At 35.9% G+C, this 18,386-nt stretch overlaps 1 protein-coding gene across 1 annotated transcript in view; it reads left to right on the top strand.

Moving 5' to 3' along the window:
- GTF2A1L (general transcription factor IIA subunit 1 like) overlaps window positions 1-18,386 on the top strand; it is a 42,360-nt gene that overhangs the window by 8,155 nt on the left and 15,819 nt on the right. Inside the window, exons 4-6 of the mRNA XM_043603340.1 lie at window positions 2,949-3,004; window positions 5,254-5,338; window positions 7,164-7,750. Coding sequence (XP_043459275.1) covers window positions 2,949-3,004; window positions 5,254-5,338; window positions 7,164-7,750 — 728 coding nt within the window. The remainder of the gene's footprint in view (window positions 1-2,948; window positions 3,005-5,253; window positions 5,339-7,163; window positions 7,751-18,386) is intronic.

The raw sequence follows: 18,386 nt of genomic DNA on the forward strand, positions 1-18,386 counted from the left end.
CTTGATTGTTGCAGCTCTCTAGTAAGTCATGAAGTGGGGTATTATCAGTCCTCCAACTTTGTTTTCCTCTTTGAATGTCATATTGGCTATTCTGAGTCTTTGCCTGTAATCCATTTTTGAGAGAGAAATGGGATTCCATTAATAATAACCTCAGAATAATAGGTATGTACTAGGACTATCCTGGGTAAACTGGGACATGGAGTCACTTGGTCTATGCCCTATTTCTAGGGCAGTTCAAATCAGTTTGTGCTATTTGGTATTCATGTTACACAGTCTTTTTGCTGAAACTCATTAGTCATTTGGGGGAGCAAGAAAAGGAAAAATAGGAATTTTGAAAAGTTTGTCATGGCTTTCATCTTTGAGCATCAAAACTCCCAAACTTCAGGTACAGACTATATTTCCAGTTGTTCCTGAACTTAAATCTGGTGAAAATTTCAGCAGTGCTATTGGTTCTTGATGTGATTTGCGTTAGAATATTCAGTTTGGTTATCAGGAGACATGCATATGGTAATGAGTAGTGACAAAGAAGAAGATAGACCAGTCTTTTCACTTCCTGAGTCATGTGACTTGGATATTAAGATTAGGAATGGTTCAAAGCAGGACCAAGAATTATGAAATTACTAACTGCCTTGAAGTATCAAAAACTTGTTAGTGTATAGGAAAAAATACACTAGTAATGTTATTATGTAATACTATCTTTTTACAGAATTTCTTAAATTACATTTGTGGGATTGAATTATTTCTATGTTGTAAAGCCTATTGTTTGGGATATCTAACATCTCTAGAATATATACATGAAGACCAAAATTCTGACATTTAGTTTTAATTAAGAACACATATTCACTTAAAACTTAATTGGTTATTGAAAACATCTTGAGTGTTTTAAAAAGCATGTTTCAGGCACATATAATAGTATATATAATTTGTGCAAGTATGTAAATGGTGCATTTAGTATCAAAATTAAGTAGGAGCAGTATGAAACTTCTCTGTAAAACTGTTCAATGCTTTTATTCTGAAAGCTATAAAGAAACTCTTAAAACTCTATTTTGGCTCTGATTTATGTAAGTATAGAAAAGTATCCTTTAGGATTTATTGCAAGGTATTTAAAAGAGGGAGATTGTTGCTATTTTTCCTCAAGAAATTCATTTAATTGCTTCAGAACAGTGTATTAACAGATTTTTGTTTCCTCTCAGGCTGTGGCTTCAGCTGTACCAGCTTAAGCTTCGCTTACTTCAGCTAATTAAGACTAATACCATTGTGTTCCTGCCCCACCACTTCTTTCTAATTTAGCCTTTCTAAAAGAATGCCTGTTAATAAGCAAAGCCATAGATGAACGGAGGATAAAAATAATTTTCTACTTCATTAATCATCAATCTCTGTAGCTTCACTTCTGTTGTCTCAATGTGGGAAGGATGGTTAGTTTAAAAAATATTTGCTCTTCTGAACTCCTTTGTTTATTATGGAGCTGTTCTAGTGTCAGAAGCAGATCTTTGGGACAATTTAATGTGGTGTGTGAAGAAAGAACCTAATAAACATTACATTTAATACATATGTGCTGCATAAACATGCTAAGGTGTTGTTATTTTTATTAAAGAAAAGGCAGAGTGATATTCTAAGAGTCACGTTCAGCTAAAATGACCCTTGAGGCAAAGTTTAAGGTTACTTTGGTCAATCGAGGTCTTTCTGTTGGAGTTACTATTTGTTGTTTACACTTACTTTTTTAATGCTTACATTCACAATCATTAGGCCAGCCTTTTAGCTGGATTATAAATAAAGGGATAGCCAAGAAAATTGGTAGATAATAAAGAAAAGATATATGAGATGGCAACTTTAATGCAGGTTAGGTTGGTGTTCTCCTAAGAATTTGTCCTCTTGTAATTTTCTTAGTAGCCATACTTGTTTCATGCAAAGACTTCTGGAAACATGTTCTTAATCATTTTTCTTAAAACTGTGTAGCTGTGCTGGCTTTATTTGGCCAAAGAATTGTAAATCGCTTTTGATGAAATAAATGAATTGGAAATCCTTTTTTTTTTTTAATGTTTGTTTATTTTTTTTATTATTTATTTTTTTTAATGTTTATTTATTTTGAGACACGGAGAGACAGAGCATGAACAGGGGAGGGTCAGAGAGAGAGGGAGACACAGAATCTGAAGCAGGCTCCAGACTCTGAGCTGTCAGCACAGAGCCCGACGCGGGGCTCGAACTCACAGACCGTGAGATCATGACCTGAGCCGAAGTTGGATGCTTAACCGACTGAGCCACCCAGGCGCCCCTGTTTATTTATTTTGAGAGAAAGAGTGAGCGAGTAAGCATGAGTGCATACATGAGTGGGGGAGGGGCAGAGAGAGAGGGAGAGAGAGAGAATCCTCAGCAGGCTCCACACTGTCAGCATAGAGCCCATCGCAGGGCTCCATCTCATGAACCGTGAGATCATGACCTGAGCTGAAATCGAGAGTCAGCTGCTTAACTGACTGAGCCACTTAGGCACCTCTGGAAATTCTTTTGAATCTGTAAAATTTGTAATGCTTTATGTTGGGGTACACAATTTTGCTCAATAGTGTAGTCTTTGGAAATGTGCTACTTGAATGAATAGTACTTTTCCTTCCCAATGAAAAGTTATAGAGATTTAGAGTTATACTGACTTAATAAAAACAACCTAAGTATTTTCTTATGGGGTTCTATACTATGGTATACTTGATTACAATGAGATATTTTCTTTTGGTACTTAAAATAGGTTAGTTATAAAGTCTTTATCTGAAGCTGTTGGAGAAAAATATAATTAAATTAAATATAATTCTTTTACCTCCCTTGGAATTAGGAAGTTTGGATTCACCATGGTCACATGTTAGTGATGGAAAATATTTTTAAAAATAAGCTAGACTTAGCAATTTTATTAAATTGGTAAATTGTAATGGATGTATAATGTTTATTTTTTTTTTTCTATGCAGCATCATTAGTTATTCCTGCTGGTAGACCTCTTGCCAGTTTTACTACAGCAGAACTGGTATGTAGCTTATTAAGGATATATTTTTAAATGTATGCTTCATTTTTAGCGAATGGTAGCAGAATGCTGGGCATGGATATAATTCATATTCCCTCAGGTGAATGAGAAAGGGTGTAGTAAGGGATGGGGAGACAGGACTTCTGTAACATGGATGTTGCAAAAACTCTGTAGTTCCAGAATTGACATTTTCTTTATCAACTCTTCGTGTCTTCCAGAGTAGTTGTTAGCATCTGCCAAGGTTAGGAAATTTCTGAAGTTAAATTCTATGGAGTTTTAACACACCATTAATGTTCTATACCATGTAGATCCTAAATGGATGATCTTGATGTTTTATTTTCTGATTTTTTTTTTTTTTACCCAAGTTGAGCCACATAATAATTCTTTTCATTTGAGTGGAATATTTTGGTCGTTTTTTACCTTTCTGTTGTAGAGGTTTAGAGTATAGGATCCCCCCCCCCCCAAGATTTGGGGCAGAAAATTAAATTACAACTTGTATCTAGAAAATTGAGTAGTTTTCAGGTGGAGAAAAATAGCACTTTTTCTCTTCCATGGTTCTGATGGTATATAATCTACTGTTTTTCATTTTCTTTCAGCCCACTTTCTGAGGCAAAAGGTTTGGTGGGCCATTAATTTCCATTTCTTCATTAAAAACAAAGCCATAGGCCTTACTAGGATTTTTGGGAAGAATGGTGCTGCTTTTGATAAGAGACCAATGAAAAATATCTCTGCCTTTGAAATTTTTGGAACTACTTTTTCTCCTGATTAAAGAAACAATATACTGTAAACAGTAAAAACAGATTTATAAAGTAAAAAGTAAAAGAGCCCTGCAGTATTGTACCCCAAAGACAACTGTTTTAACTGTTTAATGTATATCCATCTAGCTACTCAATTTTCTACATACAGGTTGTAATTTAATTTTCTGCCCCAAATCTTATACTCTAAACCTCTACAACAGAAAGGTAAAAAATGGCCAAAATATTCCACTCAAATAAAAAGAATTATTATGTGGCTCAACTCGGGTAAAAAAAAAAAATAAAACATCAAGATCATCCATTTAGGATCTACCTGGTATAGAACATCTAACCTTCTTTGATGAAAGTTAAATTAATTTTCAGGGTAAAAGTAGGCTTAATCTCTGTACTGTTTCTGTAATTTTTTAAAAAATGTTTATATTCAAGAAGAGAGAGAGCGAGAGAGCATGAGCAGGGGAGGGGCAGAGAAATAGGGACAGAATCTGAAGCAGACTCCAAGCTGCAAGCTGTCAGTACAGAGCCTGATGCAGGGCTTGAACCCACTAGCAGTGAAATCATGACCTGATCCTAAGTCAGAGGCTCAACCCACTGAGCCACCCAGGTGCCCCTGTAATTTTTTTTTTTTTTTTTTTTTAGTAATATAGATGGATCTTTATTCACTGCCAGTTAAATATTGATTAACCATAGTGGATATATCACAGTTTCATTAAGCTTTTGTTAATGGACATTTAAATTATTTCGTTTTTTTCTAGTATAACATTCCATTGATTATACTTGTACATCTGTTTTTGTGAATTTGCATGACAATCAGGTAATCAGGGTATATTCCTAGAAGTGGAATTTTTGGGTCAAAGATTATGCGTGTTTTAATTTTGTTATGTATTGCAAAATTGCCCTCCAAAAGGATGGCACACACACACTCATGTAAGCAGTGGTCTGAGGAAAGTGCTTTTTATCATGTACTTACCAACATTGAATGTTGTACATCAGTCTTTTTAAATATTTGCATGTCTGGTAGGCAAAAACTTTTTTGTCTTTTGATTTAGTATTAAAAAAATGGAAAACCGAGGTTTAATTATTCTAAAATAAATATTCTACACTATTGTGTTATCTAATTTAAAATATCATTAGTGATCAATTTACTGACCAGAGGAGTCTGTGAACAGCTGTGGTTCTTGCACCTGACATTTTGATAATCACTGACTCAGGGAAAGCTGTGTAGTGGGCAAGTTGTATGAGTCCGTGTTGATGCTGTTTACTAAGACTTACTGACTTCATTGCTAATAGCTATAGAACAGAATTCCTTTTATCCTTGCTGAGATAATCTAAATCAAATATTGAAAAGCTGTTTTATTCAAAGAACTCAGCACTAATGTTAAGTGTGGTCCAACCATTGTCCTTTTATCCTGAATCAGATTATTTTTTACCCTCATGATATCAGGAAAAGGTAGAAGTAAAGCCCTTTTCTAACTTTCTAATTAAATTTCTCATATCTAGGGTGCCTCAAACTCTAGTGCAGGCTTCACTCTTCCTGGTTATCCTATTCATGTACCAGCAGGTGTGACACTACAGACTGCATCTGGTAAGAGTATAGCCCCGAATAATTTATTTTAGCACTGGTACTGACTACTGGATGTTAATTTTCATGATTTTTAATAAACTGTATGCTGGAAGTTATGGAAGTTATAGGATGTTTTAATACAACTTATTTTAAGAGGAATACTAAATGGTGGTTATTGCTGTTCTGGAGGCATTCTCCCATAAAAGACACTGTACTGGCCTGTCCTCTTACTTATTCCCAGTTATCTTCCCTAATGTTGTATAAGATGCTTTATATGTATTTCTCTAATTCAAATCAATTATCTAAATTTTGACATGGGGCCCCTGGGTGGCTCAGTCAGTTAAGTGACTTTGGCTCAGGTCATGATCTCACAGTTCGTGGGTTTGAGCCTTGCATTGCGCTCTGTGCTGACAGTTCAGAACCTGGAGTCTGCTTTGGATCCTGTGTCTCCCCCTCTCTCTGTCCCTTCTCTGCTCACGCTCTCTCTTTCTCAAAAATAAATATTAAAAAAATTTTTGACAAATACAAAATAACATTCTGTGTCTCTGCTAGCTCTAATCAGGAAAAACTAAACATTACCTTGATCAACTTTTGCCTCCTTTCTTACTGGAGATTGTATAATATAATAGAATATACAAGAAGTTCAGAGATGAACCATCCTTTGCTTTTCAGAATACTGTTTTTTTCTTTTTTCTTTAAAGTTTATTTATTTTGAGAGAGCGAGAGCTCACACATGCGGGGGAGGGCAGAGAGAGAGGGAGGGGCAGAGACAGAGGGAGAGAGAGAGAATCCCAAGCCCAACAAGGGACTCTAACTCATGAGCTGTGAGATTACAACCTGAAGTGAAATCAAGAGTTGGCCACTTAACTGAGCCACCCAGGTACCCCAGAGTACCATTTCTTGATTTGAAAGAGAATCATACCTATTATTGAGGTTGTCACAAAGTTTAAAGCACCTGACTGAGTGCTTAAAAAAATTTCTTCCTTCTCCTTTTAAGTGTTATTTTACTTTATTAATTTTTTTTAATGTTCATTTTTTGAGAGAGAGAGACAGACAGAGGCAGAACACAAGGCGGGGAGGAGCAGAAAGAGAGGAGGACACAAAATCTGAAGCAGGCTCCAGGTTCTGAGCTGTCAGTACAGAGCCTGATGCAGGTCTCGAACTCAAAAACCACGAGATTGTGTCCTGAGCTGAAGTCAGATGCTTAACCCAGACACCCCTTTTTTAGTGTTATTTTAAAGAGGAAAAAAGGTGAAAATGTGGGGGGCGGGGGGGGGGTTTGAAATTATTAAACTCCTTTTGGATAGCCTTGTCTTAGAGTCATTACATGGTATATCTTAAATATCTGAAATACATTCTCCATGATTATGTTTGTTAAAATCCCAATTTGGGTTGGTAACATTGTAATTTATCAAACAATGCAATACTTCTGTGGAGTAAATACTGGTGGCCTGTATGTATTGCAAAATGTGCCATATGAGCAATAGTGAGAAAAGACTAGAGTTAAAGTGAGACCTCTTTAATTTTTAACAATAGAGTAATGGATATTTATTGTAGAAAATACAGAAAATCTGAAGAATAAACTAAAAACTCCTAGAGATAACCATTATTAACATATTGATGTATTGCCTGACAGTCTGTTATGCCTGAGGGTTTCTTTTAAGTTTTTAAAATTTTTATTTTTATTTATTTTTTTCATTGTAAAAAAGACAGTTCTGTTAAAGCACAGGGACAGGACTCAAGGGCAGAAAGGGCTGCCAGGGTTCCTATTTTTTTTTTTTTCTTTCTTTCTTTCAACGAAATTAGGTTTCTATCCTACTTATGGTTTTGTTTTCTCCCTTTTAAGGTCACCTTTATAAAGTCAGTGTACCAATTATGGTGACACAGACTTCTGGAAGAGCAAGTATTCTTCATCCAGTTCAGCAAGTATTTCAGCAGCTGGGACAGCCTTCCATGATACAGACCTGTGTTCCACGATTGAACCCATGTTCTCTCCAAGCAACTACTGAAAAATCTCAGAGACTAGAAACTGTGCCCCAGCAACCTCCAATTCTTCATTCTGGGGTAGTGCATAGGAAACATTTTGAAAATGCCACCAGTGATATACTTGTACCTTCTGGAAATGAGCGTGAAATCATGTCTGAAGCTCTGTTGAGTCAGCTGGAAAGCTCTCAGTATATCAGTGTTCCAGGTGTTATGTTTCCTCCACAGGTCTCTCAGACAGGTTCTCCTGTGGAGCCAGTGCTCAGTGTTTCAGCCAGCGTGACTCAAAATCTGAATGGTGGGCCCCTCTCCACGGGCCGACCAGGCACCCAGCACCAGCACATGACTGATACTCAGCTTCATGTTCTTAAAAATAGGATGTTTGGATGTGATTCTTTAAAGCAGCCAAGAAATACAGAGGAGCCCAGCAGCCTGCCTGTCTCAGAAAAGGTAGTTCTGTGTTCAGTGTAATGGTATTAGGGGATAGACAGTAGCTGGTGATTTGACATCCTGAGTATTTTTAAGCTGTAAGGTACTCACAAGTACATGTGTCTTGTTTTTTCCTCTAGAAGGTTGTTTATTATTCTTTTTAATATAGCTATCAGTTCTTGAAAGTATTCATGCCCAGCATTTCACACTTTGAATGTCAGTTAATGAACTGGAATATTCTTTATTTTTTAAATTTTTTTTTTTTTTTAACGTTTACTTATTTTTGAGAGACAGAGACAGAGTGCAAGCGGGGGAGGGGCAGAGTGAGAGGGAGACACAGAATCCGAAGCAGGCTCCAGGCTCTGAGCTTTCAGCACAGTGCCCGATGCAGGGCTCAAACTCAAAAACTATGAGATCATGACCTGAGCCTAAGTCAGATGCTTAACTGACTGAGCCACCCAGGTGCCCCTAGAATATTCTTTAAAGGAAAGTGTATTTGTTTTAAAGTAATCCATTTTACCTCTTCCTTACATTGTGAGACTGTTTGTTTGCATATAAATTTAAAAGACCCAGAAATCCATCCTAGTAATTAAATGAATATTTTGAGGTAATTCATTGTAGTACTTAATACATAAAAGAGAGCCAAAGTATTTTTTTCAATTGCTCTACAAAATTTTCTGCAACTCCCATATGAAAATTTTCCCTTATCTTGCTAATATTTTATTTCTCTCTGCTTGCTGAAATACCAGTTAATATCTTTGGAAATTCAGACTACTAAAAAATAGCTTCTAATTAACTTTGCATGTGAAAAATAGGTTTGAATTATTAATTTCCAAGGAATTCATAGTGAAGGAAGACCAATTCATGGAGAATTTTGGATGGCAAAATTAAAAAAAAATCTTGCGGGGCACCTGGGTGGCTCAGTTGGTTGACCGTCTGACTTTGGCTCAGGTCATGAAGTCACAGATCATGGGTTCGAGCCCCATGTCAGGCTCTGTGCTGACAGCTCAGTGCCTGGAGCCTGCTTTGTATTCTGTATCTCCCTCTCTCTTTGTTCCTCCCCTACTCATGCTCTGTCTCTCTGTCTCTCTCTCTCAAAAATCTTAAAAATTAAAAATCTTGCTTTCTTTTTACAAATGTAAAATAGGTAATAAAGCTGACTCTATTTATACAGTTTAGTGACCTATGACAACTAATTAAATGTTTGTGTCTCTAGCTAATAGTTCAGTGGTCCTCTAGAACTGCTGTACAGATCTGTAGCAATGCATAGTTAAGTGCTACTTTAACATTTTCCTTGGGGCGCCTGGGTGGCTCAGTTGGTTAAGCGGCCGACTTCGGCTCAGGTCATGATTTCGTGGTCCATGAGTTCGAGCCCCGCGTTGGGCTCTGTGCTGACAGCTCAGAGCCTGGAGCCTGTTTCAGATTCTGTGTCTCCCTCTCTCTGACCCTCCCCCGTTCATGCTCTGTCTCTCTCTGTCTCAAAAATAAATAAACGTTAAAAAAAAAAAAAAACATTTTCCTAGGTAGAAGGGAAGGATAAAGGGTGCAGTGAAGGGCAGTGGATGAACACAGGGACTATCAGAAACTGACCTCTTTGAGAATGTTTCAGATGTTTGATGAAGCCTGTTCAAAAGCTGTTAGCAAGTCTCTTTTAGCAAGTTGAGTTTGGGTTTAGAGTATAAATATTAAAATGTTGTTTTCAGTATTTTTTTCATTCTATTTCCATATTATTTATAAAATTTAAGAAGTGTAGGCTAACCTCATAATTATGAAACATTTGTTTTTGAGGGAAAAAAATAACTGTGCATTTAAAATAAGTGTTTGTTTTTATCACTTAAAACTTTTGGAGGCACTTTTTGCCTGAACTTTGTATGAACTTTGCAGATATTTGGTGTGATGATTCAAGGACTTACTCTACTGTTACGTATTAGATGTCACCTTGTACTTCTGATATGGGGAAATAGATTAGTTAAGGGAAATTATCAAGAATTGTTTAGGGGATAGTGGTCGAGAGCTTAAGTTGGAAGCCACAATAGGTTCAAATTCCAGAGTCACCATTTACAAACAAGCTATGTAATGTAAGTCTCTGAAATTGTTACAGTCCGTAAAGTAGGCAGGAAACCAGCCTCATAATTTTTAGAACTATCAGAGATGATTTGTATAGTTTTTAATAGCTCCTGGCACCACAGTAAGCTTTAGATTAGTGCTGTTGTGCTTTATGGGCATGTGATAAATTGGGTAACTTTCCATATTAACTCTTTGGTTAGTTTTAAAATAGAGCTATATTAAAACACAAAAATCCAGATAGTCAAAAGTATTTATTTTATAAGGTGTTTTTTTTATTAATACTTAGTAAGGGACCTTTAAAAATAGTTATTAGTAATCTGGTAAAGTTAATGCTGGTAAAATTTTCAGAATTATACATAGATTTTCTTTTTTTAAGTAGCTTTTCAGAAATTCTTATTGCTTAAAGCAAGTTACACATGTACAATTAAGTACACATATTTACTTGTCCTGTGTAGACTACCAAAGATGTAAAGTTTCCATGTAGGTTTATAGGTTTACATTCTTACTGTTGTATAAAATATATTCCTCACAATTTTCGATGTGCTCCTATTTTAAAGTGTGTATTACTATGTTAGGTTATTCTTCAGTGTGGGAATTTTGTTTTATAATCTCAGAATGCTATAGAGAACTAGAAAATGAGGTGTTTTTGGGAACTTCAAAAAGTAGGAGCAGAAGGAGAGAAATGGTAGGGTAATGTATCTTCTTTAATTCTTTTTTATGTCTTACCTGCCTTAGCATCATGCTCATGGTACCACTTCCAAATATCGTTACTTCTGCTGCCTTATCTTTTATTTATTTACCTGTCTGACTGCATCCTCTTACCTTTCTGGTGAGATCCTCTTTATGTCTTCTCCTGTTTCCTAAGGTTCTGTCCTCAGACCATTTCTCCTCTTACCTACTTCATGTTTTCCTTGGGCAATCTCATGGATTATTATGGTTTTAACTACCACCTATTTGTAGATGACTGTGATTCTAACCCTGTTACTCCCTTGAGCTTCATTCTCCTGTCTCTTTGCCTTCTAGACAGTGCTACCGGAATGTTACTCATTGTCCCTCATCAGAGACACTGCATGGTACCACTGCCTAGCTGGTCTCCCACGCTAAGGATTACAATGACCTTTGTGCTCTTTGTTTCCCCCTATTCTCTTTATATCATGTGCTTTTTAAAAATTTTCTTTTAAATTGCTGCAAAATATATACAACATACAGTTTACCATTTTAACCATTTTTAGGTATACAGTTTAGTGGCATTAAGTACATTCATTGTTGAGCAACCATCACTACTGTCCATCTCTAGAACTTTTTCATTGTCTGACACCAAATCTCTGTACCCATTATACAGTAGCTTCCCATTAACCCCTCCATTTACCCCCTGATAACTTCCATTCTACTATCGGTCTTTATGAATTTGACAACTCATAACTGGAATCATAAAATATTTATCCTTTTGTGATTGGCTTATTTTACTTAGCAGAAGATTTTCAAGGTTTATCCATGTCATTTATCCATGACAAGGTTGATCCATGTGTCAAAATTTCATTCCTTTTTAAGACTGAATCATGTCATTTTGATAACTTATTTATTTATAACTTTAATACTAAATATTTCTGGAATCTTTTCCCTCTTCTCCATCTCTTGCTGTTGTCCTAATTGTCTCTCATTTGAGATAATGTAATAGTCTCCTAACTAAATTTTTAATCTGTAGTCTTTGCTTTTTTTTCACTCTAGTCTTCCCAGTCGATCCATTTTAGAGGTTAAAGGCCTAGGCTTCTGGGGTCCAAATTGTTGATCCCTTCTGTTTCCCTTAATAACTATGTGACTTGGCAAACTATTGTTTCCTCATTTATAATAAAGGTAGTGGTGTCTACCATGGAGTCACTGTGGGAGGATTGCAGAAGATGATCAGGGGGAAGTGTTCAGCAGCACACTACCTAGCACATGGTTGTGTTCAGAGCATGTTAGCTATTATCTTATAGCTTCTTATGGCTGCCAGAGCTTTACCCAGAATGCAGCCTGCTGTACATGTCACTGATGGCTTATCGCCTACAAGGTAAAGTTCAAGCTCCTTAATGTGGTATGCAGGGACTTCCATGTTCTCTCTCTGCCAGAGTTTCTTAGTTACTTTTCCTTAATTTCATGGCTACTACTTTGGTAGGAACACCAAACTGTAATTCTCTGCTAACCTTGTAGCCTACCTCTCTCTTGCTTTTGTTATCCCCTCTGCTGAGTGCCCGAATCCCCCTCTTTCCCCATCCTTCTCTCTGGTTAATGACTGCTTATCCACTTAATACTTCAGAAATTTTACTTCAGTGCCTCTAGACCTACTCCCTCCCCCTTCATTTTTGGATTGGTTATATCTCTTCTGTGTTCTCACTGCACCTTAAGCATGTGTGTGTCATAATGTAGTTAAAAGATACTTTAAAGTGTCCTGTTTGTACTGAGAGGTACACTTTATTAATCTCTGTATACATAACACCTAAGAATATATACACATTCATGTATACTAGAATATAAGCTTTTATTTTTTTTGTCTTATTTATTTTTAAAGATAAAAATGCACATATGTTTATTTTTTGCAACTTTAGCCTTTCACATTTTGATGCCTTGTAGAGTATGTATTCTTCAGTTTGTTTTCTTTCTTTTTTCTTTCTCTTTCTTTCTTTCTTTCTTTCTTTCTTTCTCTTTCTTTCTTTCTTTCTTTCTTTCTTTCTTTCTCTTCCTCTCTTTCTCTCTTTCTCTCTTTCTCTTTCTCTCTTTCTTTCTCTCTTTCTCTCTTTCTCTCTTTCTCTCTTTCTCTCTTTCTCTCTCTCTCTCTCTCTCTCTCTCTCTCTCTCTCTCTTTCTCTCTTTCCTTCCTTCCTTCCTTCCTTCCTTCCTTCCTTCCTTCCTTCCTTCCTTCTAATTTATTGTCAAGTTAGCTAACATACAGTGTATATACAGTGTGCTCTTTGGGAATAGATTCCCGCGATTCATCACTTACGTACAACACCCAGTGCTCATCCCAACAAGTACCCTCCTCAGTGCCCATCACCCATTTTCCCTGCCCCCCTGTCCCTCACCCCTATCAACCCTCAGTTCTCTGTATTTAAGAGTCTTTTATTGTTTGCCTCCCTGTTTGTAACTATTTTTCTCCCTCCCTTCCCTCATGGTCCTCTGTTAAGTTTCTCAAATTCCACATATGAGTGAAACATAAGATATCTGTCTTTCTCTGACTGACTTGTTTCACTTAGCATAATACCCTCCAGTTCCATCCATTTTATTTATTTTTTTAAAATAAGCTCTGTGCCCAATGTGAGGCTTGAACTCACGATTCTGAGATGAAGAGTTGCATGCTCTACTAGCTGAGCCAGCCAGGCACCCCTAGAATTAAGCTTTTGAAGAAAAAGATCTATGATTACTTGATTTGGCTTAGTAGTTTTCAACCCTGGCTAAATATTAGAATCACTAGAGCATTAAAAAAATAATGTTCAGGCCTACCTCAAGGGATTTGGATATAATTTGTCCTGGAATGGAGTCCGCTCATTAGTGTTTAAGAGCTTTCTGAGGTGTTTGTGATAATGTAGTTAAGATTAAGAACCACTGATTTAGCTCACAGTCAACGTATGAATGAAAAATGGATGGAGTGAGGGAGTTAAAAGAATATATAACTTTAAGAGCTTTATTTTTTCTTTCAAATCCATTCTGATACTCCTCTGAAAGGTAAAAAGTTCATCGTTATTTGAATTCAGAATTCAGTTAACTGAGCAAATTTTTTGAGTCACTATGTGTCACTCCTAAATTAATATATCTAAATCAAAGATTTTTCAACAAGATATGTGATATTTTTCCTTATAGAAAAACCAATTTAACAAAATAATTTTGTGTATTTGTCAAAATATGTTAAGGTATATTTCATGCCAAGTAAGAGTGGAGTGGCATGGGCTGTCACTGTACATGGTCAGGTAATACATAATCATTATTGCCACCACATTATGGTAAATACCTGGATTAAATTTCTGTTAAGAATTAAAGAGGATGTGCCCTGCCATTATGATTATAGGCAATTCAATTTCACAGAGTTTAGTTTGAAAATGTGAAAAGAAAGTGTGTTAGATCTTAGGTTTCTCTTGTTCTATATTTATCATCTCAATAGGTATGAAGTTCTATCAGTCTTTACTAGCCATTGGAAAAATACTGTTCTTTAGAAGAAAACTTAAAAGGAAAGTGTTGGAAGCAGGATTGGGCAAACAGAACTTTATCTTGAAGCATCTGATGCATTTGTTTATTGTGTACTACCCAGGCACAGAAGCCATATACAATTGAAGAGACCTTGGTGAAACTGAGAATCTTAGAAATTATTGAGCTGGTTTGTTTTATAGAGAGAAAGAAAATGGAAGCTGTGCCTCTGTCAGATGATGTCATATGAACTAGAATGGTTGACACTTCTTCTCATTCAGCTGGAATTCATAGAAGAATCAGCAGTAATTTGCCTTTAACATTCAACAGGATAAAAATACGAATGCTTCTCAGGGCAGCTAGCATTTGATTTTAATCATCATTTGCACATTGGCACCATCAAAAGAGTTGCTATCTTATGAAACATTATTATTATAATATTTTTCTTAGCACAATTTGGTACTGTCTAAACTGATGGAGCTTCTGAGGTGGTTGGCAACAAATGGTTTTGCTGCTTCAGTAAAGAGAGCACTGCTATCTATTTCAGCACATGGCATACATTAATGCTAAGACACAGCCAATAATTCTAAGAGAAGTCTCATAGGCTGCCATGAAACTCAAATACATTAGAGCGAAAGTATTGAATTATTGCCTTTTCCAAGACATTTGTCAAAAAATGTGGGCAAAATGTTAAATTCTTCACACAGAATTTTTCTGGCTTTTCAAAGGACAATGCTTGAAATTGTTAAGTGATCCCAGGAGAGACATTGATTATTTTTGAGAGAGAATGAAAACCCCCTCGTAACAGTTTGACAGGGAGAAGTCCATTGATGATCTGTGTGGTGGATGTTTGGCTATATGAAAGGCTTACATCTTTCTATTCATGATCCTGCAGTATCAGTTTTGGATGTTGCTACGAAACTGCTGGCTGTTTTGGTCAAATCACCACCTTAGGAGATTAGAATCAGATAAGCACACGAACTTTGCTTGGTGGAAGTGCTTCTGTGAAGAAGTTGAGAATGACAAAACCCTTTTGCAGTTACTGATATTAAATTTGGATTTGTAATCTTACTCCTCTCCCAAAGTAAAGAGAACCTTACTGACTTAAGTAAAGTTTCATGATGCTACATTAATTCAATCAGAAGAGTCCTGGAATCTTTAATATTTCTCAATAAGCCTTAATATTCATGAAAAGTACTCTGGGAGCTCTGATTGCAACAGAAAGATGTTGTGGTTTGAGGTTCCCAGTACTTGTCACTATTAAAACAAAAGAGCCAATTCCACTATGTGGTTTGGGCCTAGGCCTAATCATAATTTACTTAAAAAAATCAGATTTTTTGAGGTGGAATTAACATACAATAAAATTCACACGTTTTAGGTACAGTTTATAGTGTACGCTATGAATTTTGAACAAACCTGGGAAGTTACATAACCAGTACCAAGCTGAGATACAGAACATTTCCATCACCCTAAAGAGGTTCCTCATGCCCGTTCATAGTCCGTATCTTCCCTACCTCCAGTCCCTCTCAGCCACTCACTGATCTGCTTTTTTTTGGTATAGGCTTGTGTTTTCCAGAATGTCAAGCAAATGGAATCCTACAACATATAACTTCAGTATAATACATTTGTGATTCATCCATGTTGTTTGTATATCAGTTGTACCACAGTTTGTTTAGTCCTTCACCATTTGGACATGTGGATTCTTTCCAGTTTTGGGCTTTTGTGAATAAAGCTTGTAAAAACATTCATGTGCGGGTTTTTTTTTTTTTTTTTTTTGGTGTGGATGTAGATTTTCTTTTCTTTTGTGTAAATACCTAGGAATGGGATTTCTAGGTAATATGATACATATATGCTTGTAAGAAACTGCCACACTCGTTTTCAAAGCCATTATATTTTCACTAGCAATGTATGGTAGAATTTTGCATTTCTCCTAGCAATTTATAGGATTTGTAGTTATTTCACATCTTTGCTATTCTATCCTGTTTTCTGGAAAGGAAAAGTTTGTGATTTTGATGAAGTATGCTTATTTTTTCCTTTTAATTTCTGCTTATGTATCTTAACTAACCAAAGATTGCAAGGATCTCACATGTTTAAAAAATTTTATAGGTTTTACATTTAGGACTGTGATCCATGTTGGGTTAATTTTTGTATATAGTACAAGGTTAGGTTCTTCTGTCTTTCGCATATGAATGTTGTTTTAGCATCACTGTCTGAAGCTCACTGAGTGTCTAAAGCATTTCACCTTTAATGAGAAGCAGTAACCATATGTGTTATTTATTTCTGGACTTGGTTTCATGAATTCATGTGTCTTTTTCACTCATACCACACTGTCTTAACTATCATAGCTTTATAGTGTGTCTGGATGTCAGAGAGTACAAGTCTCTTTGTTCTTTTTCAAAGTTGTCTGGTTATTCTAATTCTTTTACATATAAATGTGTGAATGAGCTTGTCAATTAAAAAAACTGCTAGGACTTTGATTTGTGTTGTGATTTGTGTTGGATCAAGGGAGGAATTGACATCACCACAACGAGTCTTCCAGTTCATAGATACGACACATTTTCTATTTATTTAGGTCTTGACTTTTGTCATTAGTGTAATTCTCAACATGCGTGTATCATATGTATTATTTTTTATTTAAGTATTTTATGGTTTTAAGTGCAATTATAAATAGTACTAAAAGACACTATCAAGGACAACTTTATTCATATTTTATGCTTTATTTGCATTGCTTTTAAAAATGTTTTTAAAGGTAGTATTATTGACAAACTGAAAATTCCATGGTTTTTTACGTATATTGCCAGAGGTTGTGCCAGTTTTCCTGCTACCAGCACTCTGTACCACTCTGTTTTGTATTTTATTTTATTTATTTTGAAGTTTATGTAATTGATTTTGAGAGAGAGCATGTGTGCAAGTGCACAGGGGAGGGGGAGAGAGAGAGAGAGAGAGAGAGAGAGAGAGAGATACTCCCAAGTAGGCTCCATGCTGTCAGCAGCGCTCGATGTCACAAACCATGAGATCATGACCTGAGCTGAAATCAAGAGTCAGATGCTTAACTGACTGAGCCACCCAGGTGCCCTGTGTATCTCATTGTTTTATTACCTACTTGACAGTTCATTATCACCATTGATTTTTTTTTCCTCGTAAAAATTTACCATTTTAACCATTTTTACCTGTGTACTTGAGTGGCAGTAAGTGCATTCACATTGCTGTGCAACTATCATCACCATCCATCTTCAGAACATATTTGCTTTCCCAAATTGAAACTCTATGCCTATTGAATAATAACTCCCCATTCTTTTCTCACCCCATCCCTGGCAGCCACCATTCTATTTTCAATCTCTGAATTTGACTACTTTGGATACCTCATAAGAGTAGAATCAGACAGTATTTGTCCTTTTGTTTCCCTTGTCACTTAGTATAATGTCTTCAGTGTTTATCCATGTTGAATCGTGTCAGAATTTCCTTCCTTTTTATGGTTTAATACTCTGTTATCTATCTATCTATATATATTTTTTGTTTATCCATTCATCTATCCATAGACACTTGGGTTGCTTATACCCTTTGGCAGTTTTGACTAATGTTAATGTAAACTTGGGTGTACAAATATTTCGAGTCTCTGCTTTCAATTATTTGGGGCATATAGCCAAGTGTGGAATTGATGGATCCATATGGCAATTCTATTAACAAAAATTTAAGGAACTGCCATACTATTTTCCATAGCAGCTGTATCATTTTACATTCCTACCAGCAGTGCACAATGGGTTCATTTCTCCACATCCTCACCAGCGCTATTTTTTCACCAGCATTTTTTTTTCCTTTGATTATTGCCATCCTAATGGGTGTGAGGTGATATCTTATTGTGGTTTTGATTTGCATTCCTCTAATTATTAGTAATATTGGACATCTTTTAATGTGCTTTTTGGCCATTCGTATATTTTCTTTGGAGAAAGTTCTATCCAAGTCCTATGTGCATTTTTAAGTCAAGTTGTTTGTTGTTGTTGTAGGGTTTATTTATATATTCTGTATATTAACTCTTTATATATGTGGTTTGCCAACATTTTCTTCCATTTTGTGGGTTGCCTTTTTACTCTGTTGATAATGTTCTTTGATGCACAAAGGTAAATATTGTTGAAGTCTATTTTATGTATTTCCCCCTGCCTCACCCCTTTTTTGCCTGTGCTTTTGGTATCATATCTAAGGAATATCATTCCCAGGTCCAATGTCATGAAGATTTTCCTCTATGATTTTTTTGAAGAGTTTGATAGTTTTAGTTCTTATGTTTAAGTCTTTAATCCATTTTGAGTTAATTTTTGTATGTAGTGTAAGGTAAGGGTCCAACTTCCATTTCTTTGCATGTGTTCCCAGCACCATTTGTTGAAAAGATGCCTTTTCCTCTTGAATGGGCTTGTCACTGTTGTCAAAAATTATTTGACCAT

This window comes from Prionailurus bengalensis, chromosome A3 (assembly GCF_016509475.1).
Source record: "Prionailurus bengalensis isolate Pbe53 chromosome A3, Fcat_Pben_1.1_paternal_pri, whole genome shotgun sequence".
In the NCBI taxonomy this organism is placed as follows: domain Eukaryota; kingdom Metazoa; phylum Chordata; class Mammalia; order Carnivora; family Felidae; genus Prionailurus; species Prionailurus bengalensis.